This window comes from Bombina bombina, chromosome 8 (assembly GCF_027579735.1).
Source record: "Bombina bombina isolate aBomBom1 chromosome 8, aBomBom1.pri, whole genome shotgun sequence".
NCBI classification, from domain to species: domain Eukaryota; kingdom Metazoa; phylum Chordata; class Amphibia; order Anura; family Bombinatoridae; genus Bombina; species Bombina bombina.
This window is the reverse complement of record NC_069506.1, coordinates 56,977,629-56,991,548: the sequence shown is the minus strand read 5'-3', so window position 1 is coordinate 56,991,548 and position 13,920 is coordinate 56,977,629. Positions and strand designations below refer to the sequence as shown.

General features: G+C 43.3%; 1 protein-coding gene across 1 annotated transcript in view; it reads right to left on the bottom strand.

The window, feature by feature from the left end:
- Positions 1-9,813, bottom strand: part of LOC128638434 (kelch-like protein 21) — a 46,682-nt gene extending 36,869 nt beyond the window's left edge. Inside the window, 2 exon segments of the mRNA XM_053690384.1 lie at positions 7,665-8,734; positions 9,607-9,813. Of these exon segments, the coding sequence (XP_053546359.1) occupies positions 7,665-8,706 (1,042 nt within the window). The 5' untranslated portion in view covers positions 8,707-8,734; positions 9,607-9,813.
- Positions 9,814-13,920: the final 4,107 nt, after the last annotated feature.

The window sequence follows — 13,920 nt, the reverse complement described above, 5'->3', positions numbered from 1 at the left end:
CTTGGCCTGGGGATCCCTGGACCTGGACCCGTATTGCGGAAGCTTGGCATTTTGACGAGACGCCATAAGATCCAACTCCGGCCTGCCCCATCTGAGAATCAGGTTGGCAAATACCTCCGGATGAAGTTCCCATTCTCCCGGATGAAATGTCTGTCTGCTCAGAAAATCAGCTTCCTAGTTTTCCACACCTGGGATGTGGATCGCCGACAGATAACAAGAGTGAGAACCCGCCCACTGAAGTATCTTGGATACTGCTGTCATCGCTAAGGAACTCCTTGTTCCTCCCTGATGATTAATGTAAGCTACAGTCGTAATGTCGTCCGACTGGAATCTGATGAATTTGGCCGAAGCCAACTGAGGTCAAGCCTGAAGTGCAGTGAATATTGCTCTCAACTCTAGGATATTGAAGGGAAGGAGAGACTCCGTTCGAGTCCATACAACCTGGGCCCTCAGGGAGTTCCAGACTGCTCCCCAGCCCATCAGGCTGGCATCGGTTGTCACTATCACCGAGGGTCTGCGGAAGCATGTCCCCTGGGATAGATGATCCAGCGATTATTTGTATAATCTCCAGTCCACTGTCTGAGCATGTTCAGTTGCAGAGGCCTGAGATGAAACCGAGCAAACGGAACAATGTCCATTGCCGCTACCATCCATCCAATTACCTCCATGCACTGAGCCACTAACGGCCGAGGATTGGTCTGAAGGGCTCGGCATGTGTTCAGAATCTTTAAATTTTCTGACCTCCGTCAAAAAGATTTTCATGGATAGAGAGTCGATTAGAGTTCCCAAGAAAGGAACCCTTGTCTGTGGAACTAGCGAACTCGTTTCCAGATTTACCTTCCACCCATGAGTCCTCAGGAAGGATAGAACAATGTCGGAAGGAGACTTTGTCAAACGATAAGATAATGCCTGGATCAGAATATTGTCCAGAGAAGGCGCCACTGCAATACCCCGCGGGCTTAGAACCGCCAGTAGAGACCCAAGAACCTTTGTGAAAAATCTGGGTGTCGTGGCCAGACCGAAAGGCAGAGCCACGAACTGAAAATGTTTGTCCAGAAAGGCAAATCTCAGGAACTTGTGATGATCTCTGTGGATAGGAAAATTAAGATATGCAGCCTTTAAATCCACGGTAGTCATAAATTGACCCTCCTGGATCAATGGAAGAATGGTACGAATAGCGTCCATCTTGAAAGATGGAACTCTAAGAAACTTGTCTAGACTCTTGAGATCTAAGATAGGTCTGAAAGGTCCCTCTTTTTTGGGAAATACGAACAGATTTGAATAAAACCCCTGTCCCTGTATCGGAATGGGTCAAAGTACTCCCATGGAGGAGAGGTCTCTTACACAGCGTAAGAACGCCTCTCCCTTTATCTGGTCTACAGACAATCGAGAAAGAAGAAACCTTCTTCTGGGGAAAGAATTTCTGAATTCCAGCTTGTATCCCTGAGACACTATTTCTAATACCCAGGGATCCTGAACATCTCTTATCCAAGCCTGAATGAGAAAGACAGTCTGCCCCCCACTAGATCCGGTCCCGGATCGTGGGCCAACCCTTCACGCTGATGTGGAAACAGCAGCACGCTTCTTGGATTGTTAACCTTTGTTCCAAGACTGGTTTCCTTAAAGTTTTGAAAGGCACAAAAATTACCCTGTCGCCCCCTCTGTTCGAATTTCTTATTCTGAGGGAGGGAATGACCCTTACCTCCTGTGATGTCAGAAATAATCTCCTTCAAGTCAGGCCCGAACAGGGTCCTCCCCATGTAAGGAATAGCCAAAAGCTTAGATTTAGATGACACATCCGCAGACCAAGAATTCAACCATAAGGCACTGCGTGCTAAGACGGAAAATTCCTAACTCTTAGCCGCCAACTTGGTAATCTGCAAGGAAATATCAGAAATATTATAACTGAATTAGCTAAGTTAAGATATTTAATTCCTTATATATCTTAAAGGAAACTCTGTTGTGTGCTTCTGTTCCATCCTAAGTCACAAAGGATGAATGCACACCAAGGAACAGCAGTAAAGTCCTAATAAAAATGACCCTTACTGTCACTTGAACTGCTAAAACTGAGACTATTTACTTTATCGTACAAAAGTAAATGATATTCGCGCGCAATATTGCATAACGTAGCTTCAGAAATTTACATGCAAGTTTGGGCACCTGCCAATCTTAGGATGTAGGCGAGGCGCCAGTAAAAGGGCACCCATCGTGGGACAGTGACTAAAAAAAATGTTATTGACTCTTTCATCTTAAACAGTAACTAGATATTTCACTGAGTAGAAAAAAAAAACTTAGGTTAACAAAAAGTTTATTTCAAGAAAGGATGAAGCAACAAATAAACAGCTGACAGTCATGTATTATAATGCACATAGAACAAAACAGTACTGTCTCTCTAAATCTAAAAGTGACTCAACTTTGTGTCTATGACCGACTTAATATCTTTTGTACCATCCCACTTCATAAAGGATGAATAAACAAATAAGCCCCTGCAATTCGTGCAATAAAATTTACAGAGAAAAAATATGTTACTGCCTCTTTAAATTTAAAAAGAACGCCTTATTTCTGTTGTGCAGAAATATCCAATAACAATATGAATATTGCTATGAATATCAAAGATAATTTCCTTGCAGAGAACCGCAAAGCACTGCCTGTGGGTCATAAATCATTCTGGACACTATATTAGGGTTGAAAAATGAGTCATGGATTGACCAATGGTACCAGACTGCTAACAGCTGTCGCTAGAAAAAGAATGTATAACTAACATTAACACATGAAAATATAATACTGTCTCTAACCCTAAAGTGACAATTTATTGTGTGTATTTTCATCCAAAGTCAACGGATGAACTGACACGGACAAGCAGAAATCCTTTATAAAACTAGATCACTGTGTTTTGTGTGAGACTGGCTCTTTACAGTATGCACATAGCTGCTCACAACAACAGCGACCTAACTTCCGAAAACCGGAAGTGTCCAACTAGATTCCTCCATTCCTTGCGAACTTATAACATGGCAAGAAGGAAAAATGTCTAACAAATTAAGGTCCTCCACTCCGTGAGACAAATAGGAGTAAGGAGCGGTCTTGGTGCCCTTTACTTTGGCGCTCTGTATGAACTCCGCCCCTCGTGGGCGTACCGCCAGCTATTTCCCGGTCGCCATATTCAATTACATATGGCAATGATCCATCCGAAGTCATATATTACCCATATAAAGACAACTGTATTGGGTATCGGGAGAGACAAATTAACAGTACGACAAAACAAGACCGATAGCTCTCTGTCCTAAAGAACAGCCTTACCAGATCAAAAACCCTGCCCATCGTGGGCGTAAATCATCTCCCGGTCGCCATTAAGCATAACAAGAAAAACTCCGGTAGGGACAAACACAACCGCCCGTTCTCCACACAACATGCAGTGGGTAGCTGCTAGATATGGCCATGACAAAGCCCCGGGAGTGACAACAAAACCCGAGTTTAAAGCATCTTTTATGTAATAAAAATATGTGCAGCCAGCTTGCAAAAAAGACTTAGTCCCCATACAAGAATAGCACTGCGGCATGCTGTCAGGAAAAATCTCTTCACTGACAGAGCCCCTAATTCCCATAAACATATGTAAGTGCAGAAAACCTCCCTGAGGTATATAGGTCCCTTGAGGACTATCCTATAGAGAAATAAAGACTGAACTTACCTCCTATGCTGTCCGACAGCAAGACAGCCTCAACAGGGTTCAGAGGTCCATTGGGTCCCTCCTGTAGTCCTATAGAAAGATGAAGCCTGAGTTAGATTCATCTTAGGCCATCACAGGAAGGGCAGCATCACAGTCTGGGAGGCGCAGTGAGAATTATATCCCACAAGTTCCCATTGCTTTAAAGCTACCAAATGCTTCTCTTTTAACTGAAGAGACTGATCTGGTCTAGGCTACACCCCAGAATAAAGCAGCACTCAGCAGCACTACTTTTAAAACAATAAACTCTTGATTGAAGAATCTAAAACTAACACCTCACTTTGCCTCTTCCTATCACTAACACAGGCAAAGAGAATGACTGTTGTGGGAGGGAAGGGAGGAGCTATATATACAGCTCTGCTGTGGTGCTCTTTGCCTCCTCCTGCTGACCAGGAGGCGATATCCCACAAGTAAGGATGAAATCCGTGGACTCATCGTATCTTGTAAAAGAAAATTGGGTTTCATGTCCCTTTAAATAAGAAACCAGAAGACCACTGATCATCAGAGAAATCCTCTCCTTCTAAAGGATTCTGCAGCTTCATGACTAGAAACATTAACCTCAGCAGGCTTAGAACTAATAGAAGGTAAATTATGGACTGACCTTTTACGCTTACTTAACCTTTTAACGCCGTTATGCCGTTCTATTCCGACATAATTACACTGGGCTTTAGAGCCGTTATGACGGAATAGAACGTCATAGCCAATGGCTGTCCTGAAGCCTTCAGTGCTTCCTGGATTTGATCACGGTCTGGAGGGCGTTCCTAGGGTTATAGGGATGCCCCCCAGACCCAATCCAATAATTGAAATCTCACAATGTGATTTCAATTTGTCTACATCGGAACAGTTGTTCCGATGTAGACACTTTAGCCCTGGCAGGAAAGGGTTAAAGGAGGCATAGTTGACACCATTTCAGAAACTGTAGAACAAATTAAAGTTCTTGACTCCAGGAGCGAGATCTGAAGAACGCCCCTGTAAAGCACAAACAGAAGGAGCAGTAAAATCTTTAGAAGCAAGAGCAGCATTATAATGGTCTTAATGCATTAAAACGTGCTACATAAATGTGCTGGAGTTTAATATCTCAGTATGTTTACAATAAACACATTTAACACAGAAAGGAGAGAATGTTCAGAGGGCTCAGCTTCTAAAGTAGTTTTAGGGACAGAATCAGAAGGCTCCATAACAGCAGAAAACTACAACACTAGTAATGTGCACATGAAATAAAACATGCAATTATAACACCAAAAAAGCGCTCTTGAAGAAAGAGAAAAGCGTGCTAATCCAACATGCAGGATAACGCACTGAGAGACAGAGACACCATATCCGACCTGCAAATAGCACACCTAAGTGATGAAGGAGCGTGCATTTTCATACGTCAGATAGGAGGAAAAGCTTATCAAAAGTGACCAGCGAGCAAAAACCCAATGCACACTATTCCAAGAAGCCTACATATGCTATCCTGATGCGTGCAGACTCAAAGCCAATGAGCGCAAAATTAAACCTGATGCAAGCTAAGAAATATATTAAGAAAAAAAGGGGAATAACTTAAAAATAAATCTGTCCCAATGCTATATACAAAATAAGTTATCAGGCTAATAGAGTGCCCAAATTAAATAAAAACAGTGCCCAAATTAAATAAAAACAGTACTTACCTATAGACACTCGTCTACTGGAAAAAAAACAGCAGAAAGCCAAACCAGTGCTGCAACAGATCAGCAGAGGATCTGGAATAGATGTATATCGACTACCTAACAGGAGGAAGCAAAGGACACCTGTGGAAGGCTTGTGACTAATTCCCAACAGATGAAAAACCGGTCACTACCAATAGATCCCTTGAACACTGCACTCTGAGGGGAAACAGGCCTCAACTTAGTCTGAGAACCACTGAACAACAACAAGCACATCTTCATTCTTCACCTTCCTCCAGTGGCGGCAAAGACAAGACCAGTTTTCGAGTGAGGTGGGAGGGGTTTTATAGAGCACTTGGGGTTTGGGTATCTTTGCCTCCTCCTAGTGGCAGGGAAGAGTAATACCCAGGAATAATGGATTGTGGACTCTCACCACCTATATGAAAAAAGCATTGTTGCAAAACTGTTGCCATATAGTGCTCTAGCCTGTGTCCAACGCTCTAAGCCAGTGTTTCTCAACCACGGTCCTCAAATACCCCTAACAGGACAGATTTTCGTATTTTAAAGGGGACAGGAAACCCCAAAATTTTCTTCAATGGTTTGGATAGAACATACAATTTTAAACAACTTTCCAATTTACTTCCATTATAAAATTTGCTTTGTTCTCTTGTTATCCTTTGCTGAAGGAACAGCATTGCACTACTGGCAGCAAGATGAAAACATCTAGTCAGTCAATCACAAAAGACAAAAATGTGTGCAGGCACCAATCAGCATCTAGCTCCCACTAGTGTGTATTCTTTTTCAACAAGGGACACCATGAGAACAAAGCACATTTGAAAACAGAAGTGAATTTAAAAGGGTCTTAAAATTATATGCTCTACCTGAATCATGCAATTTTAACTTTCCTATCCCTTACACTAGAGCACAGGTGAAATAATCAGCTGATCAGTAACCATGGTTACTAACCTGCTCTCAACTATCAGCTGATTATTTCACCTGTGCTCTAGTTAAGATATGACAATCTGGCCTTTTAGGGGTTCTTGGGAAACACTGCTCTAAGGATTTTCAAACCTGTCCTTTGTTCTTCCTGTTCTGAATAATCCAACGTTTTCTGTGGTAGTTGTCAGTTACCCAGTAAGCAATTAAAGGGACAGTAAACCTTAAAAATAATGTTATATAATTCTGCACATAGTGCAGAATTATATAACACTATTTAGGTGCTATAGCCATAAAACCCTTTTTTACCTTTTAAAATGTAAAAATGACAGCGCTTTTACAGACCCGCTCTCTGCTCTCTGCTGAGCGGGTCTGTAATATTTAGTCAGCGCATCGGGCCAGCTGTATAGTCACAGCCCGGCCCGACGGCGCCATAGCACTAAGTGCAGCTCGCTCCTGTCACAGGAGTGAGCTGCACTTAGTGCTATGGTGCGGTCGGGCCGGGCTGTGACTATACAGCTGGCCCGATGCGCTGACTAAATATTACAGACCCGCTCAGCAGAGAGCGGGTCTGTAAAAGCGCTGTCATTTTTACATTTTAAAAGGTAAAAAAGGGTTTTATGGCTATAGCACCTAAATAATGTTATATAATTCTGCACTATGTGCAGAATTATATAACATTATTTTTAAGGTTTACTGTCCCTTTAAGTAGTAATTGCTCATAATTAATGCAATTCCCGTTAGTTTTAAAAGGGATAGTTGGGTCAAAATTAACCGTTCGTGGATTCAGATAGAGCATGCAATTTTAAGCAACTTTCTAATTTACTCCTGTTATCAATTTTTCTTTGTTCTCTTAGTATCTTTATTTGAAAAAGCAAGAATGTAAGCTAAGGAGCCAACTCATTTTTGGTTCAGCATATGGGTAGCACTTGCTAGTTGGTTGCTACATTAAGACACCAATCAGCAAGTTCTACCCAGGTGCTGAAATAAAAATGGGTCGGCTCCTAAGCTTATATTCTTGCCAAGAGAATGCAGAAAAATTGATAATAGGAGTAAATTCGAAAGTTGCTTAAAATTGCCTGCTCTATCTGAATCATGAAAGCTTAATTTTGACTAGACTGTCCCTTTAACGTCTAAGTTGCTTTTACTTAGTCCTTTTTAATATATTGAACTGCAGCACTTCCATACATGATAAAAAATAAAATGTAAAATGTCACAATGTGTTTCATGTATAAGCCACCCCATACCAATCTGCACAGCATAAACTGTGGTGTCACCTGTTTTATTTAAATGTGACTAATTTGGGGGAAGCAGTTGATTAGCCCATGTACTGACCCTGAATGTCCCCTACACCTGTCACTCATCTGTCACTTGTCACTCACCTGTCACATACATGTCATTGCCCAGAGCAGCGATGCTGTATCCGCCACCCAAGTGATCTGGAAACTCGGCCAGATACCTCCACTGCCCGGTGAGCGGGTTGTAACAGTCCACGGTGACCAGCTCGTCACAGTCCTGGTCACAGCCTCCAATGACCACCAGGATCTCAGCCAGACCCGTGGAGGGTCGCGGCCTCATTCTCTCGCAGGGCAGGTCATGCCGGTCGTACTCGCAGGACTGGAACTGCCTGGCCTCCCCGATGAGTTTGAGGCAGGCTGGGCTGTAGTAAACCAAAGGGTCGCTCTCCACATGCGCCAGCAAGTAGAAGCGGCGGACAAAGGGCAGGCGGACGTGCTGGAAGAGCTCGGGCCAGAAGTGCTGCCGGTGCTTGAGGTCGGCTCTGACCCAGCACAGCACGATCTGATAGGCCGTCTCCTCCTTGTCCACGCACAGCCGGTCATCGCTAATGTACTCCAGCATACGCTTCCACGGCAGCCGCTCCACCTCGTGGGCCTGGGTCAGCTGCACCATGTGGGCCAGGATGAAGCGCTTGGTGCTCTCCGCTAGGCCCCGGCAGGCGTAGGCCTCGGCAAAGTCCTGGATCTCCAGGCAGTTGCTGACATCGAGCTGCTGCTCCAGGTAGGCACAGCAGGCCTCCTTCACTGAGGGGAACTGGAAGAGGTCGGCGGCCTGCAGCAGCAGCTCCACGTTCTCCTGGGTGACAGTCACCCGCCCGGTGTAGCAGAAATCCAGCAGCAGGGCCAGGATAGGGCCGGTGACGTCGTGCAGGAGCACTCGCTCGGCCTGGCTCTCCCGTAATCGTCCGGCAAACATGGCTCGGAAGTAGTTGCTGGCCGCGGCCAACACGGTGCGGTGACACTGGAAGTCGTGGCCGCCGGCGCTCACCGTCATGTCGAAGAATTTCTGCTCGGTGCGGAGCTCGTTAATGCCGCGCAGCAGGTGCAGGGCGTGAGCGGCATCGAAGAACGGTAGTGAGGCCTCCTGCGGCCCGGTACCGGGAGACGTGTTCGCTGGTTTGTCCATGATCTGGTTGTGCTCAGCGGCTGATCATCTGCAAGAGAAAGGGAGAGACGTCAGGAAGCCGCTCACATGCACTGAAAGCGCTGTCATAAAATGCGCAGCGCCGGGCACTAACCTACTACATCCCCCAGTGTATAACAGTGCCAGACCCTTATACTACTCAGTATTTACTATTGGAGCCCACTATCCCTCATGTAATTCTCAAACAGACCCTCCCCTATAAGATCCTAATTACAATTCCCTTATATAGTTCTTCTCATACGGACTGAGCTTGGGTCTATATAAATATGCCTCAGCCTGTTCTATTAGCTCTGCTGAATAAACCTAATCTGCTCACTATAGAAATGTCACACCTCAGCTTTGTTATATATCATGCAGTTAACAGACCCTTAGATAAACTTCATACACACAGATTATCATCATCAAAAATAATAATGAACGAAAAGCCAGTAACCTGTAACTAACTTTGTTTTTTACTTTTTAGGTTTTGCCTCTTGAAATTACTGGGAACAAATAATATTAAGGCCAGTTTTGGATCATGTACCTGAACACTATATACAATAATATCCAGCAGCACTCTAGGGTGAGAAGAAAGAGGGAGAGTTTGTATGTTTATGTCCACCCACTAGACCTCAATGCAGATACCTAGTGCCATCACAGTATTAACTCCTGCCCCACATTACTGACACACACACATACATATATACACTATATATATATATATATATATATATATATATATATATATATATATATATATATATAGACACATACACACAGTGTGTGTGTCTATGTCTATATATATATATATATATATATATATCACACAAATAATGTGTATATTCTACACAGGTTAACAGCCAACACTACAATATTAAAACACAAGCTGAATAGTTTACTGACCTGACAATGAAACAGGCTAAAAAACAGTTTAAGGAGAGTCCAGATAATATAAAAGATGCACTCTCAGGATCTTCTGGATACTAAGCACTCTTTATATTTAGCGGGTTTATAAGCGATCAGCCTTTGTAATGACTTAAATGTAAACAAATGTCAAGCACCGGACGCAGGCAGCACCGTCAGTCCTCAGGGAGTCTGGCATTCTGTGCTGCTTGCAGCTGCACACATTTACAAGAGCAGTCTTGTCCCAATGTGTCCGCCCACAAGGCTGGGCTCGCACACACGTGTCCGCAAGCTGCAGACTGATGCTGACCCCCGCACTGCTCTCCCCCGGGACATGGTGACTCATTATACACCAAGCGACGGGAACACATTGCTAATGCTATCAATGCAAACACTTGTCTCAAAACAGATTTGTGTAGTTAAAGGGACATTTACCTGCTTGGCACAACTACAATAGCATGATTGTAACTCCCCAAGCTCTCTTTAAAGCCATTCTCTTATTTTAACCTCTCACTGGTGCCGACTGGTGAAGCGCCACATCTTCATACTGGGAGCTGCCATGTTTGAGTATTCTCCCACCCTGTGGCATATGCAGTGAACATTCACAGATCAGTGACGTTGCTGGCTTTTTATCAGCTGTATTGTGCACTTAAATGGACATTAAACACTTTGAGATAGGTATATAAAAATGATAAATAGTATATAGAAAAATAACTCTGCAATATACAATATTTATTTTGTCCCTTTCTTCTGTAATTCCATTCTAAAATGATGAGCTTTTCAGTTCCTGTTAGAAACTAAACAAATTTGACAATAGAAGTAAATTTGAAACGTTTTAAAAATTGTATTCTCTAAATAATGAAAGAAAATTTTTGGGTTTACTGTCCCTTTAACTCATTTTAATAATGAATTCATGTATGTATGTATGTATGTATGTATATTTATATATATATATATATATATATATATATATATATATATATATATATATATATATATATATATATATATATATATAAATAAAACATACGCATCCAGTTTCCAATTTTTTTTTATTATTATTCATTAGAGATGGACCTATAAGCCCTAGCATTAACACCTGATACCTATACACAAAACCCCTTGTTTGAATTGTCTTCCAAATGAAAGAATGATATATTTCTATTGTGAGAGGTTAATAAAAGTATGTAAAAAATCACCAGAACAGCGAAAATAAAAACATAATTTATGCTTACCTGATAAATTTATTTCTCTTGTAGTGTATCCAGTCCACGGATCATCCATTACTTGTGGGATATTCTCCTTCCCAACAGGAAGTTGCAAGAGGATCACCCACAGCAGAGCTGCTATATAGCTCCTCCCCTCACTGCCATATCCAGTCATTCGACCAAAACAAGCCAAGAAAAGGAGAAACCATAGGGTGCAGTGGTTACTGTAGTTTAATTAAAAATTTAGACCTGCCTGAAAAGGACAGGGCGGGCCGTGGACTGGATACACTACAAGAGAAATACATTTATCAGGTAAGCATAAATTATGTTTTCTCTTGTTAAGTGTATCCAGTCCACGGATCATCCATTACTTGTGGGATACCAATACCAAAGCTAAAGTACACGGATGATGGGAGGGACAAGGCAGGAACTTAAACGGAAGGAACCACTGCCTGTAGAACCTTTCTCCCAAAAACAGCCTCCGAAGAAGCAAAAGTATCAAATTTGGAAAAAGTATGAAGGGAAGACCAAGTTGCAGCCTTGCAAATCTGTTCAACAGAGGCCTAATTTTTAAAGGCCCAGGTGAAAGCCACAGCTCTAGTAGAATGAGCTGTAATCCTTTCAGGAGGCTGCAGTCCAGCAGTCTCATAAGCTAAATGGATTATACTCCGAAGCCAAAAAGAAAGAGGTTGCCGAGGCCTTCTGACCTCTCCTCTGTCCAGAGTAAACAACAAACAGGTTAAATGTTTGGCGAAAATCTTTAGTAGCCTGTAAGTAAAACTTCAAGGCACGGACTACGTCTAGATTATGCAAAAGACGTTCCTTCTTTGAAGAAGGATTAGGACGTAATGATGGAACAACAATCTCTTGATTGATATTCTTGTTAGAAACCACCTTAGGTAAAAACCCAGGTTTTGTACGCAGAACAACTTTATCTGAATGAAAGATCAGATAAGGAGAATCACAATGTAAGGCAGATAACTCAGAGACACTTCGAGCCGAGGAAATAGCCATCAGAAAAAGAACTTTCCATGAAAGAAGTTTAAGCTCCATGGAGAAGCAACAGGTTTAAACACAGGCTTAATTCTAACTAAAGCCTGACAAAAGGCCTGAACGTCTGGAACTTCTGCCAGACGCTTGTGTAAAAGAATAGACAGAGCAGAAATCTGTCCCTTTAAAGAACTAGCTGATAATCCTTTGTCCAAACCCACTTGGAGGAAGGACAATATCCTAGGAATCCTAACCCTACTCCATGAGTAAATTCCTGGATTCACACCAATGAAGATATTTACGCCATATCTTGTGGTAAATTTTCCTGGTGACAGGCTTTCGTGCCTGTATTAAGGTATCAATTACTGACTCGGAGAAGCCACGCTTTGATAGGATCAAGCGTTCAATCTCCATGCAGTCAGTCTCAGAGAAAGTAGATTCGGATGATTGAAAGGACCTTGTATTAGAAGGTCTTGTCTCAGAGGCAGAGTCCATGGTGGAAAGGATGACATGTCCCCTAGGTCTGCATACCAGGTCCTGCGTGGCCACGCAGGCGCTATCAATATCACCGATGCTCTTTCCTGTTTGTATTTTGGCAATCAGACGAGGGAGCAGAGGAAACGGTGGAAACACATAAGCCAGGTTGAAGAACCAAGGCGCTGCTAGAGCATCTATCAGTGCCGCTTCTGGGTCCCTGGACCTGGATCCGTAACAAGGAAGCTTGGCGTTCTGGTGAGACGCCATGAGATCCAATTCTGGTTTGCCCCAACGGAGAACCAATTGAGCAAACACTTCCGGATGGAGTTCCCATTCCCCCGGATGAAAAGTCTGACGACTTAGAAAATCCGCCTCCCAGTTCTCTACACCTGGGATATGGATTGCTGACAGGTGGCAAGAGTGAGTCTCTGCCCAGCGAATTATCTTGGAGACTTCTGACATCGCTAGGGAACTCCTGGTTCCCCCTTGATGATTGATGTAAGCCACAGTTGTGATGTTGTCCGACTGAAATCTGATGAACCTCAGTGTTGCTAGCTGAGGCCAAGCCAGAAGAGCATTGAATATTGCTCTTAACTCCAGAATATTTATTGGGAGGAGTTTCTCCTCCTGAGTCCATGAACCCTGAGCCTTCAGGGAGTTCCAGACTGCACCCCAACCTAGAAGGCTGGCATCTGTTGCAATTGTCCAATCTGGTCTGCGAAAGGTCATACCCTTGGACAGATGGGCCCGAGATAACCACCAGAGAAGAGAATCTCTGGTTTCCTGATCCAGATTTAGTAGAGGGGACAAATCTGTGTAATCCCCATTCCACTGACTGAGCATGCATAATTGCAGCGGTCTGAGATGCAGGCGCGCGAATGGCACTATGTCCATCGCCGCTACCATTAAGCCGATTACTTCCATGCACTGAGCCACCGTGGGGCGCGGAATGGAGTGAAGAACACGGCAAGCATTTAGAAGTTTTGATAACCTGGACTCCGTCAGGTAAATTTTCATTTCTACAGAATCTATTAGAGTCCCTAGGAAGGAAACCCTCGTGAGAGGAGATAGAGAACTCTTTTCTTCGTTCACTTTCCACCCATGCGACCTCAGGAATGCCAGAACTATCACTGTATGAGATTTGGCAATTTGAAAGCTTGACGCCTGTATCAGGATATCGTCCAGGTAAGGAGCCACCGCTATGCCTCGCGGTCTTAGGACCGCCAGAAGTGAACCCAGAACCTTTGTAAAAATTCTTGGGGCTGTAGTCAACCCGAATGGAAGAGCTACAAATTGGCAATGCCTGTCTAAAAAGGCAAACTTCAGGAACTGATGATGAATCTTGTGAATCGGAATGTGAAGGTAGGCATCCTTTAAGTCCACTGTGGTCATGTACTGACCCTCTTGGATCATGGGTAAAATGGTTCGAATAGTTTCCATCTTGAATGACGGAACTCTGAGGAATTTGTTTAGGATCTTTAAATCCAAAATTGGTCTGAAGGTTCCCTCTTTTTTGGGAACCACAAACAGATTTGAATAAAACCCCTGTCCTTGTTCCGTCCGCGGAACTGGATGGATCACTCCCATTACAAGGAGATCTTGTACGCAGCTTAGGAATGCCTCTTTCTTTATCTGATTT